Source organism: Eublepharis macularius, chromosome 4 (genome assembly GCF_028583425.1).
Source record: "Eublepharis macularius isolate TG4126 chromosome 4, MPM_Emac_v1.0, whole genome shotgun sequence".
Classification (NCBI taxonomy): Eukaryota; Metazoa; Chordata; class Lepidosauria; order Squamata; family Eublepharidae; genus Eublepharis; species Eublepharis macularius.
In genome coordinates, this window is record NC_072793.1 from 147,172,751 (window position 1) to 147,195,337 (window position 22,587).

Here is a 22,587-nt window from a genome sequence, read left to right on the forward strand (position 1 = left end):
TTCTTGTCTATGGGAGCCATATAGACTTCAGTCTGCATCAGAGTAGGGTTGTATTTAGGCAATGAAAGGGAAATCATGGCATTCTATTTCATCAGCTTTTCACTGGAAACACAAATGTACAGCAATAAATAACCCACCATCAATCCCTGTGAGTTGTATCACCATGGGTACGGCTTGTTGTAAAGAGGCAAACAGGAAAATCCTAAACCGAGTTACATCCTTCTAAGTCCATTGAAGCCACACCTCTGCTGAGGATTGCACTGAAAACCTGCTATGATCTATTCCTCTTGTCTGACAGAATTGCATCAGTTCCATATTCTACCTCATCTGAGATTATGCCTTTGAGGGTCCACAGCACATGTTTAGAGTCTTTCTGTGTTCCCCTACAAAGGAAAACCACACACTTTTCAAGCATGTTATTAAGGGTACTAATAAATATCTTACATGCTCTTCCGAGTATGCTGCTCAGGGTATGATCTCTGCATAAGGTCAATTTAGCTTCAGTGAGAACAAACTTCACTTTGAACCACCAGCATCCCAAGAGAAAGCTGTTGGAATGTGTCTCTTGCAATTTTAGAAGAGAATGTAGGATCCACGTAAGAAAACTTTCGCTGGCCGATAAGCAGAAGAATAAATAATTATTAGGTGGGTCTGAACTCTACTGCTGAAATTTTTGTGGTTTTATTTAGAAATGGGAGGCTCAAATCATGATGACTGGGCTGCCAATTACAAGGAACTTCTATGAACACTTAAAAAAGTCCAAAAGTCCAAAAAATGTTCTTATTTTGTTTTTAAAAAACACATGCACATTCTTGCATTGCTGCTTGGGAACTGTAGTGCAGTCAGAGGCAGTACCCTGCCAAGATCACAAGGTCAGGATTTTTAACATAGGCAGCATATTTGATTTACATTTTTTAAAAACCTCTTGCAAGAATGCTGGTTGCTTTGGATCACATTCCTGATTTTATAAAATGATTGGTTTGGCAAAGGTCTGAGTCAGTTGACTGGACTGTTATTCAGGAGAACACATGCATTTTAGGCAGTCATTTTTTCTGCCAGTTATGCTAGATCACTTGAAGCACATGGGAAATTCCTGGTCTTGATGATAATTTGATTGCTGGACTCAAGGTACTGTATTGTCCTGTAGATTACATTCCTATTTATAAAAAAGACGAGAGGTATTTCAGCAAATAGGACAGTAGCTTGGAGACAAAGCAAGAGGTTAATTTACTTCTGAGTAAGTGCTAACAGAAGCTACTGGTAATGGCTGTCTTGTCTGAAAAAGGTTGATTTCACAGGTACAAAAGTGGCTCATATACTAACAGTGCAATCCTAAGAAGAGTTACTCCAGTCTAAGCCCATTGAAATCAACAGAGTTAGACTGGAGTAACTCTGTTTAGGATTGCACTGTAAAAGCCATTTCACTTTTAATAAAATTTAATATTATAAACTGGGGAAATCTGAGCATGTTAGATTGGATAGCATCATCTTCTTGTTTGAAAGATGTTTGATCAAATTTATAATTTTTAAAAAGACATAATGCAAATACTAGAAATAAATGTTTTTTATCATTTCAGATGGGTGCCTGATATTTTATTCTCCGTCTGCATAATTAAAGCTAAATCCACCCAGACCAATTTTGGATGCTGTGCATTGTGGCAAGCTATTTGGGTACTTGGGGGAAAAGAAACAAATATTTGTAAAAGGTGTCAGAGTGGATTTCACCTCCATTTATTCAGGCAAATATAGTTTAGTATTATAATCACCATATTTCACAAAGAGAAGCTGTGGCTGGCTGAGACAATAGGAGCTTCTTTAAAGCAAGTTGATGCGTTCATAGCTCAGTTAGATGGCAGGAAGATCTGGGCTTGGATTGTCCACGGTTTTAAAACCTCTCTCTGTGCTAGGAATGCAGTTCTAAGTAGAAGAGGTTTTAACTCCTCCTCCTGCACCAGTTTCACAGTCTAGATCAACCTCCCCTGAAATATTATTTGTCCCATGGTTCCATATGCAACTATATGGCACTTCAGTAATTTTTCACCATGGACAGATGCCCCTAGACAACCTTGCTCCCCTGAGAGTCTGGCATTAGCTTCAGGCACAGACCTCCCTAATCCTCCCCGGTTAGGGTGTGGAGCCCTCCTTTTATCCCTTCCCTCTAATACCAGCCCTGCCCCATCTCCCATCTGCCCATCCCCAGTGAAAGTCCCACCACCTGAGCCAGGGTGGCCACATCTCTCTGCCCCACCCCCTCCCTTGACGGCTGCTGGGGTTACAGTCCTGGCCTCCTGATGGTGCCCTATCAGAGCCAGGGCTTGTTCTGCCCTGAGGCCCATGCCCAGCTGTTGAGCATCTTCTTGTTTGGCCCACTCCTGCTCTCTCAGGAGGCGGGGCTCTGCCATCGCTGCTGCCTGCTTGATAACTGCTGGTGTCGGCAGCTGTTTCAGCTCTGCAGGGACGGGTGGTCCTTCTCTATGTTGAGCGCTGCCCCATACCTCCTGCTTCTTTGTGCTGGTGGGCCCCCTGGCTTCTGGTGGGTGTCCAGGATGCCACTTCAGCTGTGCCAGTGTTTGGGCCCTCAGTGGCTCCCGTCTTGCATACCTGGGTGGCCCATGACTTCAGCTGCAGCTGGGGAGGGTGTTGCCTTCGCCCGGGGCCAGGTCTCCCCTGCTGTTCCCACTGCGGGTTATGGTGCAGTCTGTGCCCAATGGTGGTCACTGGTAGGTATCTGCCTGGCTGGGGGGCAGCCTTAAGAGGTCCAGGTTGTGCTGCAGGGCCAACTCCGGACACTGCAATATTGTTTAGTTTGATCCTTTGCTATACAGTACACTAGCTCTCATGAACTCTGCAAGAAACATGGATCTCAAATGGGTGGCTTTGAGAAAAAATATTGATATGAACAAATACTTTAATACACAGTCCCAATGAGCATTCAGGAATGTATGTATAAAAAAATAAAAACTGGGAGGAAAGGACTCGAGCACATTAAGAAACTCAGCATTTATGTGAACTTTAATCCCGGTACTGGATATTCTTGGGCCTTTCTCTCATACTTAAAAATGAAAAAACCCATGCACTTTATTTTTATTATTTAATAATATTAATAAGCGTGTGCTTATATACCACTTTCCAGGACAGATTAGTGCCACACTCAGAGCGGTTAACAAGTCAGTGTCATTATTATTTCTTAATTATAACTTTATTTCTATGTTCAGCTTAATGCAAACCTAGTGCTAGTGGTTTGAACCACCTATTGTATGAAATACGCATGATCCGCCCTGAGCCTGCGAAAGCGGGGAGGGCGGAATATAAATATAATAAATTAAATTAAATGATCAGGAATATCACCTTAGTGCAAAGCAGTGAACCCAAAAGAAACATTTACTGTTTCTCTTTCAAGGCTGTATTATTTCAGTTTGTAGGGAGCCATTCACATTTTCAGAGTTTACCCATAAAAAGACACAGTGAAATTCTAAACAGATTTACTCCAGTCTAAGCCTATTGAAATTAATGTGCATAGATTTGTAACTCTGCTTAGGATTTCACTGTCAATGCATCAGGGAGAAGAGAAGGAATGCTGTATGTGAGGAGAGGAGTCCATTAAACTTGTGAAAAAGCTAAGCATTGTGAAAAAGCTAAGCTATTTTGGTCCAAGATTTTTGCTGAAATGTCATCAATTTTGAAAAGTAATATAGCAAAAAGCCCAGAACTGTTATTATTGGGGTTAAATATGGAAAATGTTTACATTAAGGATAGAGTCCTGTTTTATTACATGACGGTGACTGCAAGACTACTGTATGCTCAACATTGGAGACAGGAGGAGCTACCAGAAATTCAAGATTGGATTCAGAAATTGTTGCACATGGTGGAAATGGACAAATTAACAAGGAAATTGAGAGAATGAAATCCAAGGGAATTTGTGGAAGATTGGGGTAAACTTAAAAAATATCTAGAAAAGAAATGGGACGTGAAAGATCAGTTGTGGTCTCTTGACAACTATTGAGAGATTTAGAAATATAAGATAAAATTTTGCCATAAACAACAGGGGGAGAGCAACGTAGACTAGAGTTAGTTATTAGGGGGAAAGGGGTCAGAGTGCTATTGGGAGTCAATAAGGAAAAAGGGGAGGGGGTGGGATAACATATATTAAGAAAAGGGGTATATTTGTTGTAAAATGTTTTTGAAATGTATGTGAACCCATCCAATAACATTTTTCTAAAAAAAAAAAAAAAAGGAGAGGGGTCCATTACCTGGTCAACTTCACTGAGTGGGGAGTAGAGATGGGCACAAGCAGCAATACGAACTAAAAAAAACCCACAAACAGCCCAATCTGCGGTTCATGAACAAGCTGTTCATGAAGCCCCATTTTAAATGAACTGGTGGTCGTTACAAGCCTTGTTTGTTGCTGTTCGTTGCTGTTCATCAAGCCAGACAGTCTGGCACCTGCAATCAATTCCCTTGGCAACTTAGGCAGGGATTATCTGAACTCTGTCTGAACTCCTGCTGTTGCCCTGGAAACCCCAATCTAAGCCCAATTTAGCTTGATAGGCAGGTCTTCCTTCCAAGTGTGGACTGGAGCTCCAAATTTGTTACAAGAGGAAAAGACCAGGGGGGAGGGGGCTTCCAGCTCTGGCTTTCAGGGAGAGACAGCTTCTGTTAGAGAGACAGGGTGAGTGCATTGGAGCTTGAATTTTCTTTGTGTGTGGTGGGATAGTGATCTACCCCTTCAGGTTCCAAGGCTGCTGCCAGGCTCTGGGGCCAAGCTATTATTTATTATTGGTACCTTTCCTGCTGCCTGCTCAGGTAGGCTTTCTGGGAGGGGTGCAGTAGGGATCTTGATGGCTGGAGGAGAGCCTGCTGGCCCCCACGAACAACGAACATGTTCGTGTCAGGATCATGTTCGTCAGTGTTAGTTGTTCGTAGATGGCAATGAACAACGAACACCATGTTCATTTTTTTTCTGTCCGTGCCCATGTCTAGTGGGGAGCCAGTATGACTGCCAACAGTATGCCATACTGAAGCTCATCAGGCCTGTTTCTCTCAACAAGTCACCTTATGCTTGGGATGGCATAAGAAGGGCAGCATCAGAATGGCACCTGAAGTCTTGTGAGAATCTTGTAAGAGATCATGGAGATCGACTGGGCAAGTGTGGCTTGCTCTCCAATATTGAAAGAGGGGTGGGAAATGGACAAGGAGGATGTATTCCGAATGGCAAAAAGGATGGGGGGGGGGTTGTGAGGGATCCAAGGGTGTGTTATTTGAGATGATAAAATACTTTGAAATGGTGTGGAGCACGGTTAATGTAAGCAGAGGCTCCAGGTATGGATGTGCCTTTTCTAAAAATTCCCCATTTCTTTTTCAGTAGCAATCACCAGTCCCAGCATGCAAGCTATCCATAAATCAGAGATGATGAGCACTCAGTATTTAGGAGCATTAAAAATATTTTGATGACTCAAACGGGAAAATTCTACAGGTAACTTGGAGCATTTTAGGAAATGAAATGTGGATAACTGATTAAATCCAGTATAATTTTCAAATGGAACACAATTTTTGTAATGGGCTTTGAAAAGCTGGTTTGCATGGTGTTACCCCTTCCCCTCAAGCCCTGTAAAGTTCTGTCAGGTTTTTTTTTAAGCAGGACAGAGCCATCAGTTAGAAATGTCGATTGAATAATCATTTACATACTCTATCCATCAGACATGAATGCAGGACTAAATGAAAGTCTGCCAAACAATGGATAAATGTATTTTAAGTAGCACAACCAGAGCCAATGTTCTGAAGGACTGATTTCTTCCATCTTGCAAAAAAAAAATCACTATGGAAATGAACTTTTTGAAGAAAAAGAAGTAAGGAAAGGCACTTTTTCTAATGCAGGGGTAGGCAATTTGTTCATTGTTGAGAACCATACTGGAAATTCCATCACATTTTCAAAGTTCTCTCTGCATTCATGAGAGTTTAATTTATCCTCATGAAAGCACAGTGAAGTAGGCTAGGTTGTAAAATGTACAGCTAATGACAGGCATTTGTGCATGGACAGAGCAATGTGATCAAAATACATTCACAGCTCTGCAAAAACTAGGAAAACTTAGTAAAAGCCTGTCTATTTTTTTCTAGGATGCTTACTTTGCATTTGTACAGTCCCAGGCACTAATCAGTCAAGTTAGAATGCTTAGTTTAAGCTGATGCATTACATAGTTGTTTCTAGTGTATTCTTGAGACCAATGCGAGGAGAGTATTAATTCATTGTTGCATTTATGCTACTCCTCCATTTTGTTTCTTTCGTTTATCGTCAATGATCATTAAGAATAATCAACAAGTGGTAACCACGTTCCCCAAAATGGGAGACATTAAATTTCCGATATATAAAATATAGAATATAGTAAATACATCTTAAGATTTAAAATACACATTAAAACATTAAAATTATTAATATCATACTAAAAAGGAGGCAAAATAAATCTCTATTTAATCCTTATTGCTTGCTACAAAAATTTATTTTCACATAGACACAAAATTGGCTATAAACCTGATGATAGTTGGGTTTTCATCTATTAAAAGTTTCTCCAAGCAGGCTTTATCCACGAAAACTGGGCTTTCTAGTTTCCTCCAATCTACATCAACATGAAATGACTAGATGATATCATCTAGGGAACTGGAGTGAGGTGTTACCAATATGCAGCTAGCATTCAACTCTGTTTTTCTTTTGCATATAATCTAGATGCTTTTTAGGATATCCCAAATAGGTGCTAAGAATAGTAATAGTAATAGTAATAGTAATAGTAATAGTAATAGTAATAGTAATAGTAATAGTAATAGTAATAGTAATAGTAATAGTAATAGTAATAGTAATAGTAATAGTAATAGTAATAGTAATCGGTGACAGGCAAGATGAGGAATGATCCATTGAAGATGACTCTAGAGGCAGAGATAATTTGGGTGGGATCTTGGATTATGAAGATAATTATGGATGGGGGTCCATTTATCTTTAATGATGAGATGTATGGCTTGGGGACCCTGCCAAAACCAGGGGACCCTGGGACCTTGCCAAATCCAGGATCCTCCAAGGGCAGCCGTAGCATAAAGTGCCTTTGACCATCGATCCACCAGCTGCACAGTCTTTGAGAAAGGGATGTTCTGCCCACAGTCTCCAAAATTTTGCCAACTTCCAGGCTTGATTTACAACAACATGTTTGTTACAAGTAAGGGGAAATATTATTTGGAAAAATCCTTGAAATTTTTGAGGGGAAATTTCAACAGTTTTAAAGAAAGTGACAAACAGTAAATGTGGCTTTTTCCTTGCACTAATGCTAAACACTTCCAATCTTCCCTCATGCAATTATTACATGTGAAATGGACAGCTCTCTGGTGCCTTTAAATGGGAAAGTTGAAAGGGACTATTGCAAAAATAGGAGGCAAACATAATCTAATCCCTCAATCCCACCACTTGTTAGTGTTGTAATAAATATGTGGGAACAGCATGAACAAATGTATTCAGCACCTTCTTTCCAATAACACCATAATATAGAGATCAGAATTTAATTGAAGCCATATTCAACTACTGTCTATATTTTTCGTTCTCCTAAACAAGATTCTTGAGCCTTAGGCTTGTTTTTCCATTATTAGGTCACATTAAATATGAAAGGGGAATTGAGCTGTTCAAAATGTCACAACGAGAGCTTTGTGTGCCCAGAAGGAAACTTCTCCCGAATTCTGCACAGCAGGGTATGGCATTAACCTCTCTGCTCGTTTCATTTCCAGTGTGAACCAGAGCAATTTAAAGAGAAAGCGCAATGAGAGATGCCTGCTTAGGCAAATCTATTCACAAAAGGCCCCAAATTATAGAGAGAAAAAGACACTGCCGGGACCAGGATGTGACAGTGAACCGCAGAAGATGATCATAAGAGCATTGACCTATTCCTCGCTGCCCATCCTACTGGGGCAGTTTTTATAATTAGCCAGCCGAGCTTCAGATCTCCAACTGTACCGATGCATTATTGAACACAGATGCAGACAGTGCTGAGTAGACCAAACCCAGAAGATAAAATTTAGGAATATATGAGGTATGTGCACACAATTAAAGGGAAAAAACTTGCCTCGTAATCTACAAATAGATACATTGCTAGCAGTGACAGACATGAACCAATATGGTCCAGTGGGCATAGCCCTGAGTTTTGATCTCAGCTGAGCTCACTAGAAGGCCTTGATCAAGACAGCAAGACAGCTTATTTCTTTTCTCTAACATTAGAAGTGAGCTTCTTACAAGATTCATATGGGGAAAAACAAGATAGCAAAGGACAAGCACAGCGAATGTGAGGCCCTTCCCTCACCTGCGCACCTGTCTGGTTGTCCGCTGGCCTTTTCTCCTTCAAGCTCACTTCAAACCTATTAAGTATTGTGATTAACAGCTCATAAAAAACAACTTTATTGAAGACTGGAAGCAGAGAGACTGAAACCAGGCTCAACAGGAGCCAATTTATACTTAAGAAAACCGCACCCCTTTTTAGCAACAACCAATATGAAGCAAGTAGTTAGAATCCTTTGTTTGCATGATCTATATACAAAGTAACTATTTACAGCACAGCGATTGGATTACAAGGCAACAGTTATGATTGGTCGTTAGTCGTTACTAGTGCAAAAACACCCCAAAGCCATGAAAGCCTCAGGAGGCTTTCATTCAGACTCAAGCTGCAGCAATACACAACAACATCTTTTATCTGCCCTCCATCTTCATCTGTATTTGTTAATGTACTTAATTTATATACTGCCTTTCTCCATGCGGCAGGAGAGATACAGAACATTTGCAGGCCTGACTTCTTGGGAAGATCCAGAGTGATACAGTGGTCAGAGAAGTGGATTAAGATTGGAATGTCCTGAATTCAAATCAGCCATGAAGGACATTCGGTGACCTTGGACCCATCACTCTCTCTCAGCCTAACTTACCTCAGAGGTAGGGATACCATACCCCCAGTGGGGGTGGGGATCCCCTGCCCCCACCCCTCACACCCCACCCCCACTTACCTGGCTGGCGGGGGGGCACACCTGCTGTGCATGCTCCCTTGTGGTGCTACGTGCTCCCGTGCACACCAGCCACCTGGATCAGCCCAGTTTGGCTCAGATAGGGGCTGCTGCAGAGCGCAGAAGTGCTCCTGCGCTCCGCAGCAGCTCAAAACGGGCCCAATCTGTGCCCAAACGGGGCCGTTTTCAGTGCAGGAGCACTCCTGTGCTCCACAGCAGCTCAAAATGGGCCCAATCCGCACCAAAACGGGCCCAAAACGAGCCTATTTTGGCATGGATCGGGCCCGTTTTAGATCGCTGTGGAGGGCAGGAGTGCTCCTGCACTCCGCAGCAGCTCAAAATGGGCCTGACCCATGCAAAAATGGACCTGAAACAAGCCCATTTTGGCATGGATTGGGCCCGATCTAAGCCCCTGCGGATCTGATCTAAGCCCACAGTGGCCCTGATCTAAGCCCCTGTGGAGCGTGGGCATGCTCCGGGGGGGGGGGCACGTGATGATGTCACTTCCAAGAAGTGATGTCATCATACTTGCATGAGTGCAACCCGCCCCCCCCCCCAAAGGTGAGTGCCAGGCCCCAATCCCCCCACCGGGAGGTTGAGGGAGCCTGGCAACCCTACTCAGAGGGTTGTTGTGAGGATAACACAGAGGAGCAGAGGACAAGAGACGGATAAAAATGTAGTAAATAGGTAATCTAGTATCCTATTTACTAACCTTTCCCAGAAGACTTGCATGGCTTTCAGATTTGATCTGAAGACCCATCCATGTGTCCTCTCCACACGGAATATCCTCACGGAAGAGGGTGTAACCCTTAACTAAGGATATTCAAAGGTATATTTTTAGCACAACTTTACAAAATTCAGCAAGGGATATTAAATTGTGTCTCATTTCTAGACCTTCTTGCATTCATTTTATAGTTCAGCATTGTTACAGCTATTTATTTATTACATTTCCCATTGGAAACCAGTGGCCTGTTTGCAAGTTACAGATAGCTCAGGTAGTCTGTGTGAGGGTACATTTGATTTTTCCTTATACATGTATTTGGTCATTCTCATGTTACATTCAAAGGACACACAGCTGAATGTATGATTTAAACCCAGCACTCATCCAGGTTCTAGTCCCTAGTTTCATTTGTAAAGTCAACATATGTTGCTCTTTCTTAAAAATTGATGTACTTAAATACACGCAGGAGGTACCTGTATTCACTGCTGTACTTTTCAGATCCAATCAGATATCAGTGCCATTCACTTGTGCAAAGCATCAGGGATTGGCCCGGTTGGGTGCCAGCTGAGGCCTGTGGCCCTGCACCGCTCCCTCCCACCCATAAATGGAGGTGCCAGACTGATCTCTCATACATGTTTCTGTGTGGCAGCTTTGTTTCAGCAATGGTTTGGGTTCAGGCCGTTTTCAATGGCTGCCCCATATTTGTGAAACAGCCACCTGGAAGAGGTCAGGGGAACTTCTGACCTCCTGGTTTTCAATGAAGGAGTAAAATGGATTTATTTTCTGGAGAGATTTGGGAACTTCTGTCTCTGCCCAAAGGGAAAATACCTTGCAAGATGGCCAGGGTATTTTAGATGTTGGGCTAATATACTTTATATGCATTGTTTTAATGTTTAATTTTTTAAAATCTTTGTGATTGTAAACAGTTGCGTTATATTTTATATTGTTGTTACCCACCTTGGGTCTTTGTTCAAAAGGTGGGCTTATTACTATTTTAAATAAATAAATGGGAGAAGTGCCTTGCAGCTGTGTAGGAAGCAGAGGTCATGTGCTGTATCGTACTGTCCTCTCCAGATATGCCTGCCACCAGGAAATGAGAGATTGCCCCAGATTCCTTTGTGAGATGGAAGAGACTGTGGGTGTGATCTGCCATTTACTGAGGGAAGGAGCATAACCTTTCATGACCAGATCACCCAGCGCTGCTTTTCATTTAATTCATTTATACCCTTCTGCTTTCCCCAATGGGACCTGAAGTGGCTTGCGTCGTTCTTCTTGCATCCATTTCAGCCTCATGACAACTTGAGGGCAGAAGGGGGATTTGAATCTGCATCTCCCAGGTCCTAGTCTGACACTGCCACAAAATATGAGGTTAAGCAGACTGCAAAGAGACTCGTGCTCTGTATATGAAGTTCTGAGAGGAAGGAGAAATGGGTTATGTGATGGACGCACCGAGCAAATGTGCCAAAGGACACACAAAAAATCTACAGCTGGCCAGGACACAGGAAGGAAAGAAACCCACTTCTTCAAAAAGCCACTGCTTCAAGAACTCATAAGTCATAATGGAAGATACATAAGAAATCTAGTTTTCCCCTTATTTCTAGTACTACAGCACAGCTGGTGACAGCCAAGACAGATACAAGTACCAATCTCTAGCATCTTTTGTTTCTGGCTCACCCCCACACTTCTTCCTTTGTCAGCGTGTAATCATAAATCAGAGACAAACTACTGAAGGAACATTGTGGAAACCGATTTATTGAATCTGCGATACAGCGATAGAAAGCTCACACATTTTTTCCTTTTGTGAAGAAATTACTCATCTTTGTAAAAAAAAATCTGGCTAAGAAAATGAAGTTCCTACAGTCACCTACACAAAGGTGGGTTGTTCTGTCCTCATGATCCATTCTTTGAAGCCAATGATCACTCTTAGTTATAATTCATATGCAAAGCACAACCAGCTTTGAATAATCATTCAGGGTACTATCTAGGATTGTGGTAAGATAAAACAAGGTATCAAAGCACGCAGTTACAGAATAGCAGCAGTGTTGGTATTTTACTCCCCAGCCCCCCCAAGTGCAGTACATTTATTAAAATTTTTACATAAACATGTTTGATACCACCATTATTGGACATGAGAGTTCTAGCTTCAGTATATCAAAATTAGATCTTGCTACTTATTGGCTTGGCTAGTATTAGAAAATGTTCCTGAATATGAAATCACTCCTTTCTTCCCTAGACAGGAGTGTTTTACACAAGTGCAAATACAGGTTCAGATCTATGCCTGTATAGATCTTCCTTCCTTCCTTCCTTCCTTCCCATTATTTATAGCCCACCTTTTTCAGTGAGACTCAAGGCAGATTTACACAATGTAAGTCAATACAATCAACAGAATAAAACAAGTGTAGTAAGACTATAGAATCTTACAGAAATCTGAATACAAAGCATAAGTATTAGATGTGATATGTTAACAATGCCAAAAGGTGGCATTACATAGGTAGATAACAATTTAGTGAGAACATGATAGTACATACAGCAAACAGATAATATATGGTGTACTCAGCTGTGAATCCCACAGTCCCATTCCCTTTATTAAATCACTTTCTGAACCATTTCATCATAACGTAATTCTATTGCCTTTATAAAAATGCCTTCCTGAATAACTCAGTTTTGCATGTTTTACAGAATACCGGGAGAGTGGAAGCCTTCCTGACTTCATTAGGCAGGCCATTCCACAAGGCTGGGGCCACAAGAGAGAATGCAAAAGTACAGATAGTTGTTGAACTCGCCCATTTGCAGAATGGTACCTGAAGAAGACCCTATTCAGATAAGCAAAGCTGTCATAGTTGTCATGTCTGTCTGTCTCTACATACATGCCATGATTGTGTTGCTGACATTTATTGTTTATTACTGCTGCCATTATACTAAAGCCATGCTACTGTATTAATGTGTATTAATTAATATGCATTCTCTCTTTCCTCCTGCATAACTGTAGTGCAGATGTTACTGAGGACCCAAGCAAGGACCTCTCCCTTATCCTAGAGAAATATGTGAGTCTCAGCTAGCTGTAACCTTGAAGTGTCTAAATGCCAGTTTCAGCTACTCTCCCCAGATGCTGAGAATAAGTTGTGGTCTATCTGATTCATAGTTGATTCTCACAGAACTTTTGTAAGCTTGCGCACCAAAACTCTGTTATTTGAAGCGCGGGAAAATGAAGTATAACGGATATTACCTGATTTGAATTGCCACTTCTGTCAAACTCCGTGATGGAGTGCAGACCTGAACTGTATGGATTCTAATAAAGCTACATCTTATGGAACCAATGTGTGTTCACTACAGATGGGCTTGAGGGATCTACCTGCCAGGGGCTGACAATAGTGGGAAAAGAACAAAGAACCAGTCTTGCAGATATGAGAGTTTAAGGGAACAGAAATTATTCGGTAATATCAAGCGAGAATCCAACATATTTGGAACTAGAACTAAGTTGCTGTCCTCTTGTCCATGTAGTGGTATAGTGATTCAATTTTTGCGTCTCGCAGACAAAAGAAATCCCTACTCTGCCATGAAATATGCGGGTGACCTTGGGCTAGTCACTTTCTTTCCACCTAACTTTATTTCACAGTGCACTTCTGAGGATAAAATGGGAAGGGGAGGACTACACTACTCTGAACTCCTTAGAGGAAGACCCTGATAAATGTGCTCTAGAATTATTGTGTTATATTTATTTATTTATTTATTTATTTATTTATTTATTTATTTACTTGATTTAGACACTGTCTTTCTTCCCAGTGGGAACATGTAATGTTTTGCATGTAGAGAAGTTTGAATATTTTATTTCTACTAGTTAATGTGGGGTTTTTAATGTTTGTTACTATGGGTTTAAGTGCAGGCCTCTAAGAAAAGAAGGAGGATGGCTGGATGGGTGAACTGAGGGAATGGGGCAGGGGGCAGGTGGAGTGAACTGCCGTTTTTTGTAAGTGTGTTAAAAGGAAGTATTCATTCTGGACAAATCAGGCAAACTGTGTGGAGCCTGAGCTGTCAGTGTGTATCTCAGAGAGTATTTATTCTAAGTCAGGCAAAGTGTGTGGAAGCTTGAATGGGTCTCATTCTAGCTAGGTCAGGTAAGCTTTGTGGAAAAGCCTGATGAATCTATGTCGATGAAAGAAGTGTTTATTCTATTAGTAACAATCTGTCTGGAAAATAAGTCTTTGTGACTGGGTCTGTGAATATATAATTATTTTTTAAACCACCAAGCTTCAGAACTGTTCTGAAACCAATACATTTATCAATAGATGGTTGTTGTGGGTTTTCCGGGCTGTATTGCCGTGGTCTTGGCATTGTAGTTCCTGACGTTTCGCCAGCAGCTGTGGCTGGCATCTTCAGAGGTGTAGCACCAAAAGACAGAGATCTCTCAGTGTCACAGTGTGGAAAAGATGTAGGTCATTTGTATCTACTCAGGAGGGGTGGGGTTGAGCTGAGTCATCCTGTAAGAGTTTCCCAGGGTGTGGAATGCTAATGGCGGGAGGCTTCACTGTATCCTGAGGAGGTTCTTTTGCATATGGATTGGTACTTGATGTGCTAATCTTCTCTGCAGGGCTATTGTCAAGGATAGAATGTTTTGTTAGCCTGGTGTTTTTCAGAACTGGCAACCATGCTCGGTTCATTCTTAAGGTTTCTTCTTTCCTGTTGAAGTTTTGCTTATGCTTGTGAATTTCAATGGCTTCCCTGTGCAGTCTGACAAAGTAGTTGGAAGTGTTGTCCAGTATTTTGGTGTCCTGGAATAAGATACTGTGCCCTGTTTGGGAATAAGATACTGTGCCCTTTTCCACACTGTGACACTGAGAGATCTCTGTCTTTTGGTGCTACACCTCTGAAGATGCCAGCCACAGCTGCTGGCGAAACGTCAGGAACTACAATGCCAAGACCACGGCAATACAGCCCGGAAAACCCACAACAACCATCGTTCTCCGGCCGTGAAAGCCTTCGACAATACATCATTTATCAATACTCTGCAACAATCACACTTATGTCCTTATAAATAAATTCTACTTTTATTTAAGAAAAAAAATCCCTTTTTTACCTCACAACCACCCTTGAAGGTGTTCTCCAGGTATAATCCTGGGTAAAGTAGAGAATACCTGGAGCTCTTTTTGTGTGGAGAAAAAAGGTGTGTCGCTTGTGACCAGACCTCTCCTGAGGTAAAAGTGTAAGGTAACGCAAGAAGGAGCTGAATTAAAGGTCCAAAGGCAAGGTTATAAAAAAGACAATAACCACAGGACCAAGAGTAGCTTACATTGTTCTCCTCTCCTCCATTTTATCCTCACAACAACCTGTGAGATATTAGTCATTGCTCAAGATCACTTGATCATAGGAGCTCTGAAAAGGAAAGGAAGAAGGAAGGACAATCTGTGATGTAGGTTAGGCTATGAGGTAGGTTAGGCTGAAACCCAAGGTTACCAAGCAAGCTTCCCCAGAAGAGTGGATAGTTGAACCTGGGTCTCCCAGCTCCTAATCTGATACTCTCACCACCACACAACACTGTTATTGCCTTAATAAATGGTACATATACAACAGACAAACATGGCTACCCCTTTGGAATTTTGGAAAAATTATTATTAGTCATTTTTATCCCTAGGATATACCAATTGGTGTTGTCCTGCCCTCTGCACACAGGCCAGATCTACAGTCTTCTAGAGTAAAGCCTCAGGCTTGGCTGAGTAGGCTTGAGGCACAGATAGGGCTGCCAGGTCCCCTGGTGGTGGTGGGGGGGGGGAATCCAGCCTCTGCACCCCACAGCCACTCACCTGGCTGGTTGGGGAAAAGAAACTTCCCAGGCCAGTGTGCAGTGGGTGTGCTCCCCATGAGCGCAATGATGTTACTACCACATGTGACATTAAAGCACGCAGTGGAAGACATGCTACAACCCTTCACAGGGGCCCAAAATTGGCCTCTGTGAAAGGTGAGTGCATGCTCCTTGCCAGGCACACTGACATCACTTCCAGAAGTGATGTCATTGCCCCTGCCAGGAGCATGTGGGTGCTTTGTGTGCACACAAGTAGATCAGGAAGGTAAGTGCCAGCCCCCCCCCCAGAGCCCTGTTCAGGATCCAGGATGAGATTGCATGCTGCCAGTCTGGCACTTCAGCTCCTATGCTCTATCTTGGCCCAGGCCTTCCACCAACATCACTCTTGCAGAATGGGAGTGGATCTTGAAGGGCTGCAGGCCCGGGTGTGTGTCCTTCCTGATTGAAGCTTAGTGGTTATCTCCAAGGTCAGTAGCAAGGTCTCCCTGGCAGGCTCTAGCAGAGTGGCCTCTGGCACTTCTGGAGCATGGTCTCCTTTGGAGGTTTTTAAGCAGAAGCTAGATGGCCATCTGACAGCAATACTGATTCTGTGAACCTAGGCAGATCATGAGAGGGAGGGCAGGAAGGGTTCTCATGGCCCCTTCTTACATGCCCAGCCTAAGGCCAATCACCACTTTGGGGTCAGGAAGCAATTTTCCCCAAGCCAGTTTGGCTAGGGATTCTGATGGTGTTTTGCCATCTTCTAAGCATGAAGTAAGGGTCACTGGTGGGAGGTGTTGGTGGGGGGAAAGTTATTTGTGAATTTCCTGCATTGTGCAAAGTGTTGGACTAGATGACCCTTGAGTTCCTTCCAGCCATATGATTCTATGATTCAAAGTGCCTCTGCAGCTTCAGGCCTTCCCTGATCCCTCTGATACTCCTGATTCCCTGCCTTTGACTCTCCAGGCTCTTCCTCTGAGTAGTCTCTGTCACTGGACTGATCTGAGGGGGTCTTGACAGGTGAGGGTTACGTTTTCTCCTTGTTGGTGTTAGTGGTGGCAATTTCCCCTTGTGCTTTTGATCTTACCATATGACCCACTATCTATCGTCAAGTAGAATTACTCATTCGCTACTTTTTCTTAATGAACAATAGTTTTAAAAGTAAATCCACAGATGGGCATTCTTATCATAACAATACGCTGCATGAAGGTATTGCTAGCGGGCAGATATACTGCTGCCTTTTTGCGTGGTCTTTTATCGACTCTTCCTGTAACTGATATTTTTAGAATAATTTCTATTAAGGTGTCTCCCCCCGCAGCAGAGTGACCTGTTTGGAAGGGAATCAAATTATAAATTTACATAACTCAATTTTCTGAAACTGCTTCATGAATACTAAGATGAATGTGGTGGGGGGGTGGGGAGGGGAGGGAGATGAAAGACTGTGCAGAACAGCAACGTTAGCAAAAATCTTGCTCTTGCAGTAAAGGGCAGCACCAGTATGCAGAATATAAGTGCACCATAAATACAGCTGAAATTAACAAGAACTCAGGAGTTTTGCCAGCGCTTTTTTCCATTTAGTGAAGATCATCCCTATCAATAAATACATTAATGGAATTCATAAGAAAAACAGCAAATTATGACAGATGGAAATAGTCATTTTACAAACGGATGGTGATATATTTTTAATTTTTTTTGAATGTATAGACATTTATAGGCATCTATGCATTCTACTTTTAGAGGCTTAGATTTTTAAAAAGGTGCATTAATATAACATTTTAGTAGGAGGGGGGAAGATTTCTCTTTTGATCTCTCACTGCCCATTTTGTATTGCTTTGCTTTTGCTTCTGAATGTGTTATTAATAGTAGATTAATTTATATTTTATTGTTAATGTTGATGCTTGCCCCCAACCCTTATTTCCATGTATATTTCTCAAGCAAGACAACATAGTGTAGTTCAGGGCCTACAAAAATGGACCAGATCCCTGAATCCGTTACCTAAGATCTTATAGGACACAGTACTTCAAACAGGTCTTTCCATCTGAATTTCTGAAAATATGAATCTTTCATAAAATAATTTTAGTTTGATGATGGACAGATATTTAAGTGGGTAGGTAGGTTTAATATAGATTATCTGGTCTGGCAATGAATGCCTTGAATGCAGCAAACATGTGACAACTAATTCCAGTACAGATGTGTGCTTTTACTCACAGATTATAACAACAGCCTCCCAGATAATTTACAGATATTATTACAGGTCTTAGCTTTCTACAGGAAAGTTCTTGGTTCTCCTTCTTGGACTTGACCAGCTTCTCTGACCATTGAGATCATAGTGCTTGAGAATGAAGTTTCATTGGCATGGGAAAGATCATCTTTGCATGGTACCTCTGCCCAGGTTAGCTTAGTTTTGGTTTGTGCATGCTGTCTGAAAACTTCAAAATGTATATTGAGGGAGGTGTGGGGGGATTTCAGTTATGGACCTTGTGTATGATGGAGAATTCATATAGTGTAATTTGGGATGAAATACCAACTGGCCATTCAAAGTTGTCATGTGAATCAGCTCCTAATCCCCAGGATGGAGAGGTTTTTTTAAAAAGTCTAGACTACTGTATTGTACTCTACATAGGTGTTCCCTCAAAGTCTACTCAAAGACTCCAGCTGGTGCAGAATGCCCCAGCTCATTTACTATCAGGAACTAGATAGAGCATGCATAATACTCCCATTCGGCTATAAGTCCATTGGCTTCCCATCCGTTACTGGCTCAGTTCAAGGTTTTGACTACTACCTAAAAAGGCCTTCATAGTTTTGGCCCTTCATATCTGCAGGACTGCCACCTTCCCTATACTCCACTGCAGCAGTGTCACTCAGCAGTCACTCCAGCAGTTACTCAGCAGTTACCTATCAGCTACCATGCTCAGTTTAAGGTATTGGTTATCACACATAAAGCTCTTCATGGCCTTGGCCCGGCATACCTACGGGACCACCTCCTTCCCTCCCTATGTTCCTCCACAGTAGCTTCACTCATATGAACAGGGTCTCCTGCAGGTGCCAGCCTGCACATGGGCAAATCTACAGAAGCCTGTACATGGGCTTTCTCTGTGGAACGGCCACCTGAGGAGGTCAGGAGAGCCTCTCTACTCTTCTAGCTTTCCGCAAATGATGTAAAACTGAATTATTCAAAAAGGCTTTTGTATTATAGGGCTCTCAGATGCTTTTTTTGTATTATAGGGCTCTCACATGCTTTGCTAATGAGTCAAGGTCCATAGACTTCACCACTATGTTACTTTATGTACTACCTATTGTCTTAAATACGATACCAATGAGCTACTTGTGCTTCATTTGATCTAATGTCAGCCCTAGAATTGCTTATGTTCTGTTTCAGCATTTCGTCAACTCTGTATTGGATTCTTACTAATGCCATGTCTTTGTAAAATTGTCTTTATTTACCCTATGGCATTGTTTATGGAAATGTCCTTGAAACTGACTATACAAATCTCACACTGTGTAATCTGCCTTGAGTCTCAGTGAGAAAGGTGGACTATAAATGACATAAATAAATAAAAAATTAAAAATCCTGTCAGTGGAGTAATACCTCCTCACTTCCTCCCTCCTGCTGAAGTGGAAGCCCCCCCTGACATATTAATTCTAGGGGACAGGGGGTCCCCAGGAACAGCATAGGGGGGGGGAGTTGCCAAACATTGTTCTTCCTTCTGTTAGTTGAAATGTTCTACTGGCTTTCCACCCAAAGGTGCTTTGACCAGCGCTCCCAATGATACGTTATAACTTTGCAAAGTTGCTTTATATTACCTGAATGGATAGGCGAAGGCAATGTCAATGCTGAGGTCGCTGTCTGACTTGTTTATACAGTCCACGCGGAGCCGCAGTCCTCCAGAATAGCCACCACATGTTGCAAATGCAAAGATTGCAAAAAGCTGAGAAAAAACCAAACATTTACCATTTTAGTTGACCCACCATTGTCATATTGGCACGTGCAAGTATTTACATGATAGGTGTTATCTGTCCACTTACAACTGGCTTGTGGGGAAGGAGGGGAAGGAGTCAGAAATCAACAAACATTGAAGCATCTTCTTATGGCTAAGCTAATAGTAGGTGAATAGTGGGTGCTAAGCTAATAGTAGGTGAATTATCCTCTCTGAATTCAGAGCAACAGTACAGATTTGCAGCTCCCAAAGGAACAATTATATTGAACCCGAGTTATTGCAAGTAAGTGATGTATCTGTTTTATATATTTAGCAGGTAACACGTCTTCATCCTTCACTCCTTATAGGGTTGCTAACCTCTGAGTGAGACCCAGAGATCTCCCAGAATTACAGAAAATGGCTGCCTTGTGGGTTGGAATCTGAGATCCTTCCCCTCCCTAAACCCTGCCCTTTCTAGGTTCTACTCCCAAATCTTAAGGAGTTTCCCAACCTGGAGGTGGCAACCCTAATCTTTGATATTCCCCCATTCCTTCTCCAGTCTACCCTTTTCATCATCATTGCTCTGGTCTTCTTTCTCCTCCTTGAACTGTGTGAGACGGTCTTGGCATCTGGCCAGGTTGTTACAGCAACTGCTGCCAAAAACCTCACAAGATGACCTCATGAGTCTAAGGTTGCTTCCACATGGAAGTTTCACTTCAGTTTGGTGTTCAAAGTGGAACAGATGTTGACGTTCTGAACTGGTGCTTGGGGCCAGTGATGGGCTGGATGAGGGTGAACAAGCTAAAGCTTAATCTTGACAAGTCAGAGGTCCTCTGGGTTAGTAGAAAGGCTGACCAGCAATGTCAGAGTTCCCCTGTCTTGGGAGAGGTTACACTCCCCTTGAAAAGTCAGGTTTGCAGCTTGGAAGTACTGATACAGCAGTCACCTTAGAAAACCAGGTGGTTGCTATGGCTTGGAATGCATTTGCCCAACTTCGGCTGGTGCGTCAGCTGCACCTATTCCTGGTTCAGTCAAATCTAGCCACAACGATCCATGCCTTAGTTACATCTCAACTGGACTATTGCAATATGGTCTACTTAGGCTACCCTTGAAGAGTATTTGGAAGCTGCAGCTGGTGCAGAATGCTGTGTCTAGAGTGCTGGTTGGAGCCAGGAACATGTGATTCCAACTACATTGGCTGCCAATCCATTCCCAATTCAAAGTGTTGGTACTCATCTTTAAAGCCATAGATGGCTTGGGACTGTGGTATTTGAAGGGCTGACTTTTCCCTTATGTTCCTGCCCAGGAGTTAAGATCACAGGCAAAGGCCACCTGACTGTCCCATCAACATGGGACAGGTACATGAGCCTTTTTGGTGGCAGCCCCATAACAGTGGAACAATCTCCCCAGGCAAATGCGTCTAGCCCTTTCACTCTTAATCTTTAGGAGGCAACTAAAGACAGTTTTATTCAGAACTGCATTCAATTAATTTTACTATTTATTGATAGTCTTATATAGTGGTTTTACATTGTGGGTTCTTGGCTCTTGAGGCCTTTCCTTTTGTGCCCAGGGTAATGCTGATCACCACTTTGGGGTCAGTAAGGAATCTTCCTCCAAGGCCATATTGGCCAGGGATACTGGAGGTATTTTGCCTTGAGCTGCATATTGAGCAGGGGTTATTGTGAATTGGGAGTTGGACTAGCTGACTCTTGGGGTCCCTTCAGGCTCTATATTTCTATGAATCCAGTAAGATGTGCTTCTGAGTATACATGCAGTGGTTGACTGAATCTTGTTCTCTTGTACTCTTCAGGGACTGGCTATTCAGAAAGGTTCTTTGGGGTAAGAAATTAAGCATGCTTGCTTTAAACAGCTAACAATTATAAGATCACTGATAATTATAAGCTGTTGTTTAATCTTTTACATCTATGCCAAGATAGTGGATTCATTAGCATGCTATTCTGTGCTTATTTTTTTGTTCTGTTCTGTTTTCCTTCCACACTTTTCTTTGTTTAAAAATATTCTTGAATTAAGAAAATTAGCCTCGACCACTTGTCTCTGTGACATAAACAATATCCATCTGAAGACTGGACTGGGAGCCTGCAAGACCCCTGTTTTAAAAACAAGTCACATAGGTTGCCAGCTTTTAAACAGGCCCCTCTAGCTGTCCCTTTGTTCTGCAGAAAGTATCAGGTGTTGTTTTTGAGGTCCATAACATGAAATGCTTCAACTGATCATTTCTGCATATTTAACCTTGCTTTCCTGGCCTGTTGGCAACCTAATATTTAAACCGTGTTAATTCCAGAAACTCCCATTTACCATGTCCCTTTAAATACCTGTAGGTAAAGATCAGGTCATGCAGGTGGCAGTAATCCTGTATTTCCATGCCACTGTGAAAACTATGTTCTTGAGTGTGAAGAAAATGACTAGGTTTGATCTTAAGGAGTATAGTGGCTCAACTCAACTAGTCCCTGGGCCCTTGACAATTAAATTGTAACTTGCAATAAGAATGCAAGTGAGGAATAGGCCATTTCCACATGCCCTTAAAGGGATGGCACACTCCCGGAATGTGACGTCTCTGCGTGCAAAACGGATGCAAGCTGTTTGGCTTCCGTTTTTTTGGTGCTTTTTCTGGGACCATGGAAACTGCATTCCCAAAAAGGCGCAGAAAAAACAGAAGCCAGATGGTCCTCAACCATTTTGCAAACGGAGACGTCTGGATTCATGAAGAAAAACTCCAAGCATTCGGTGATTGGGCTGTCTCTTTAAGGGTTTGTGGCAACAGCCTTAGATAGGATTAGTGCCTGGTGCTTTATTTATGGGCTAATGTTCATTACCACTCCCCTTCCAGAACATGCTGACTCTTCATGCCATTTTGTATTGATTTTGTTCCCCTACATCAAAAGCCATATTTAGGAAATCCTCTCACAATGTATCAGGCATCATTGATTTTTTTTAACATTCCTAACCAAGATCCATGCTTAACAAAATGCCTCATGCTCTGAGCACTAGAAATTGCCCTCAAACAGGTAAGATTACTCAAACCAACTAGGAAAAGTAATTTTAGTTATTAGATATTACTATAAATGAAAAAAAAATCAATGCAAAATGGTACAATGTGTAAGCACTGCAAAACATAAATGATATTGACAACCAATTCA

At 42.1% G+C, this 22,587-nt stretch overlaps 1 protein-coding gene across 1 annotated transcript in view; it reads right to left on the reverse strand.

Moving 5' to 3' along the window:
- The window catches only part of SYNPR (synaptoporin), a 246,101-nt gene that overhangs the window by 25,784 nt on the left and 197,730 nt on the right, over positions 1-22,587 (reverse strand). Inside the window, exon 3 of the mRNA XM_054977829.1 lies at positions 19,317-19,441. Coding sequence (XP_054833804.1) covers positions 19,317-19,441 — 125 coding nt within the window. The remainder of the gene's footprint in view (positions 1-19,316; positions 19,442-22,587) is intronic.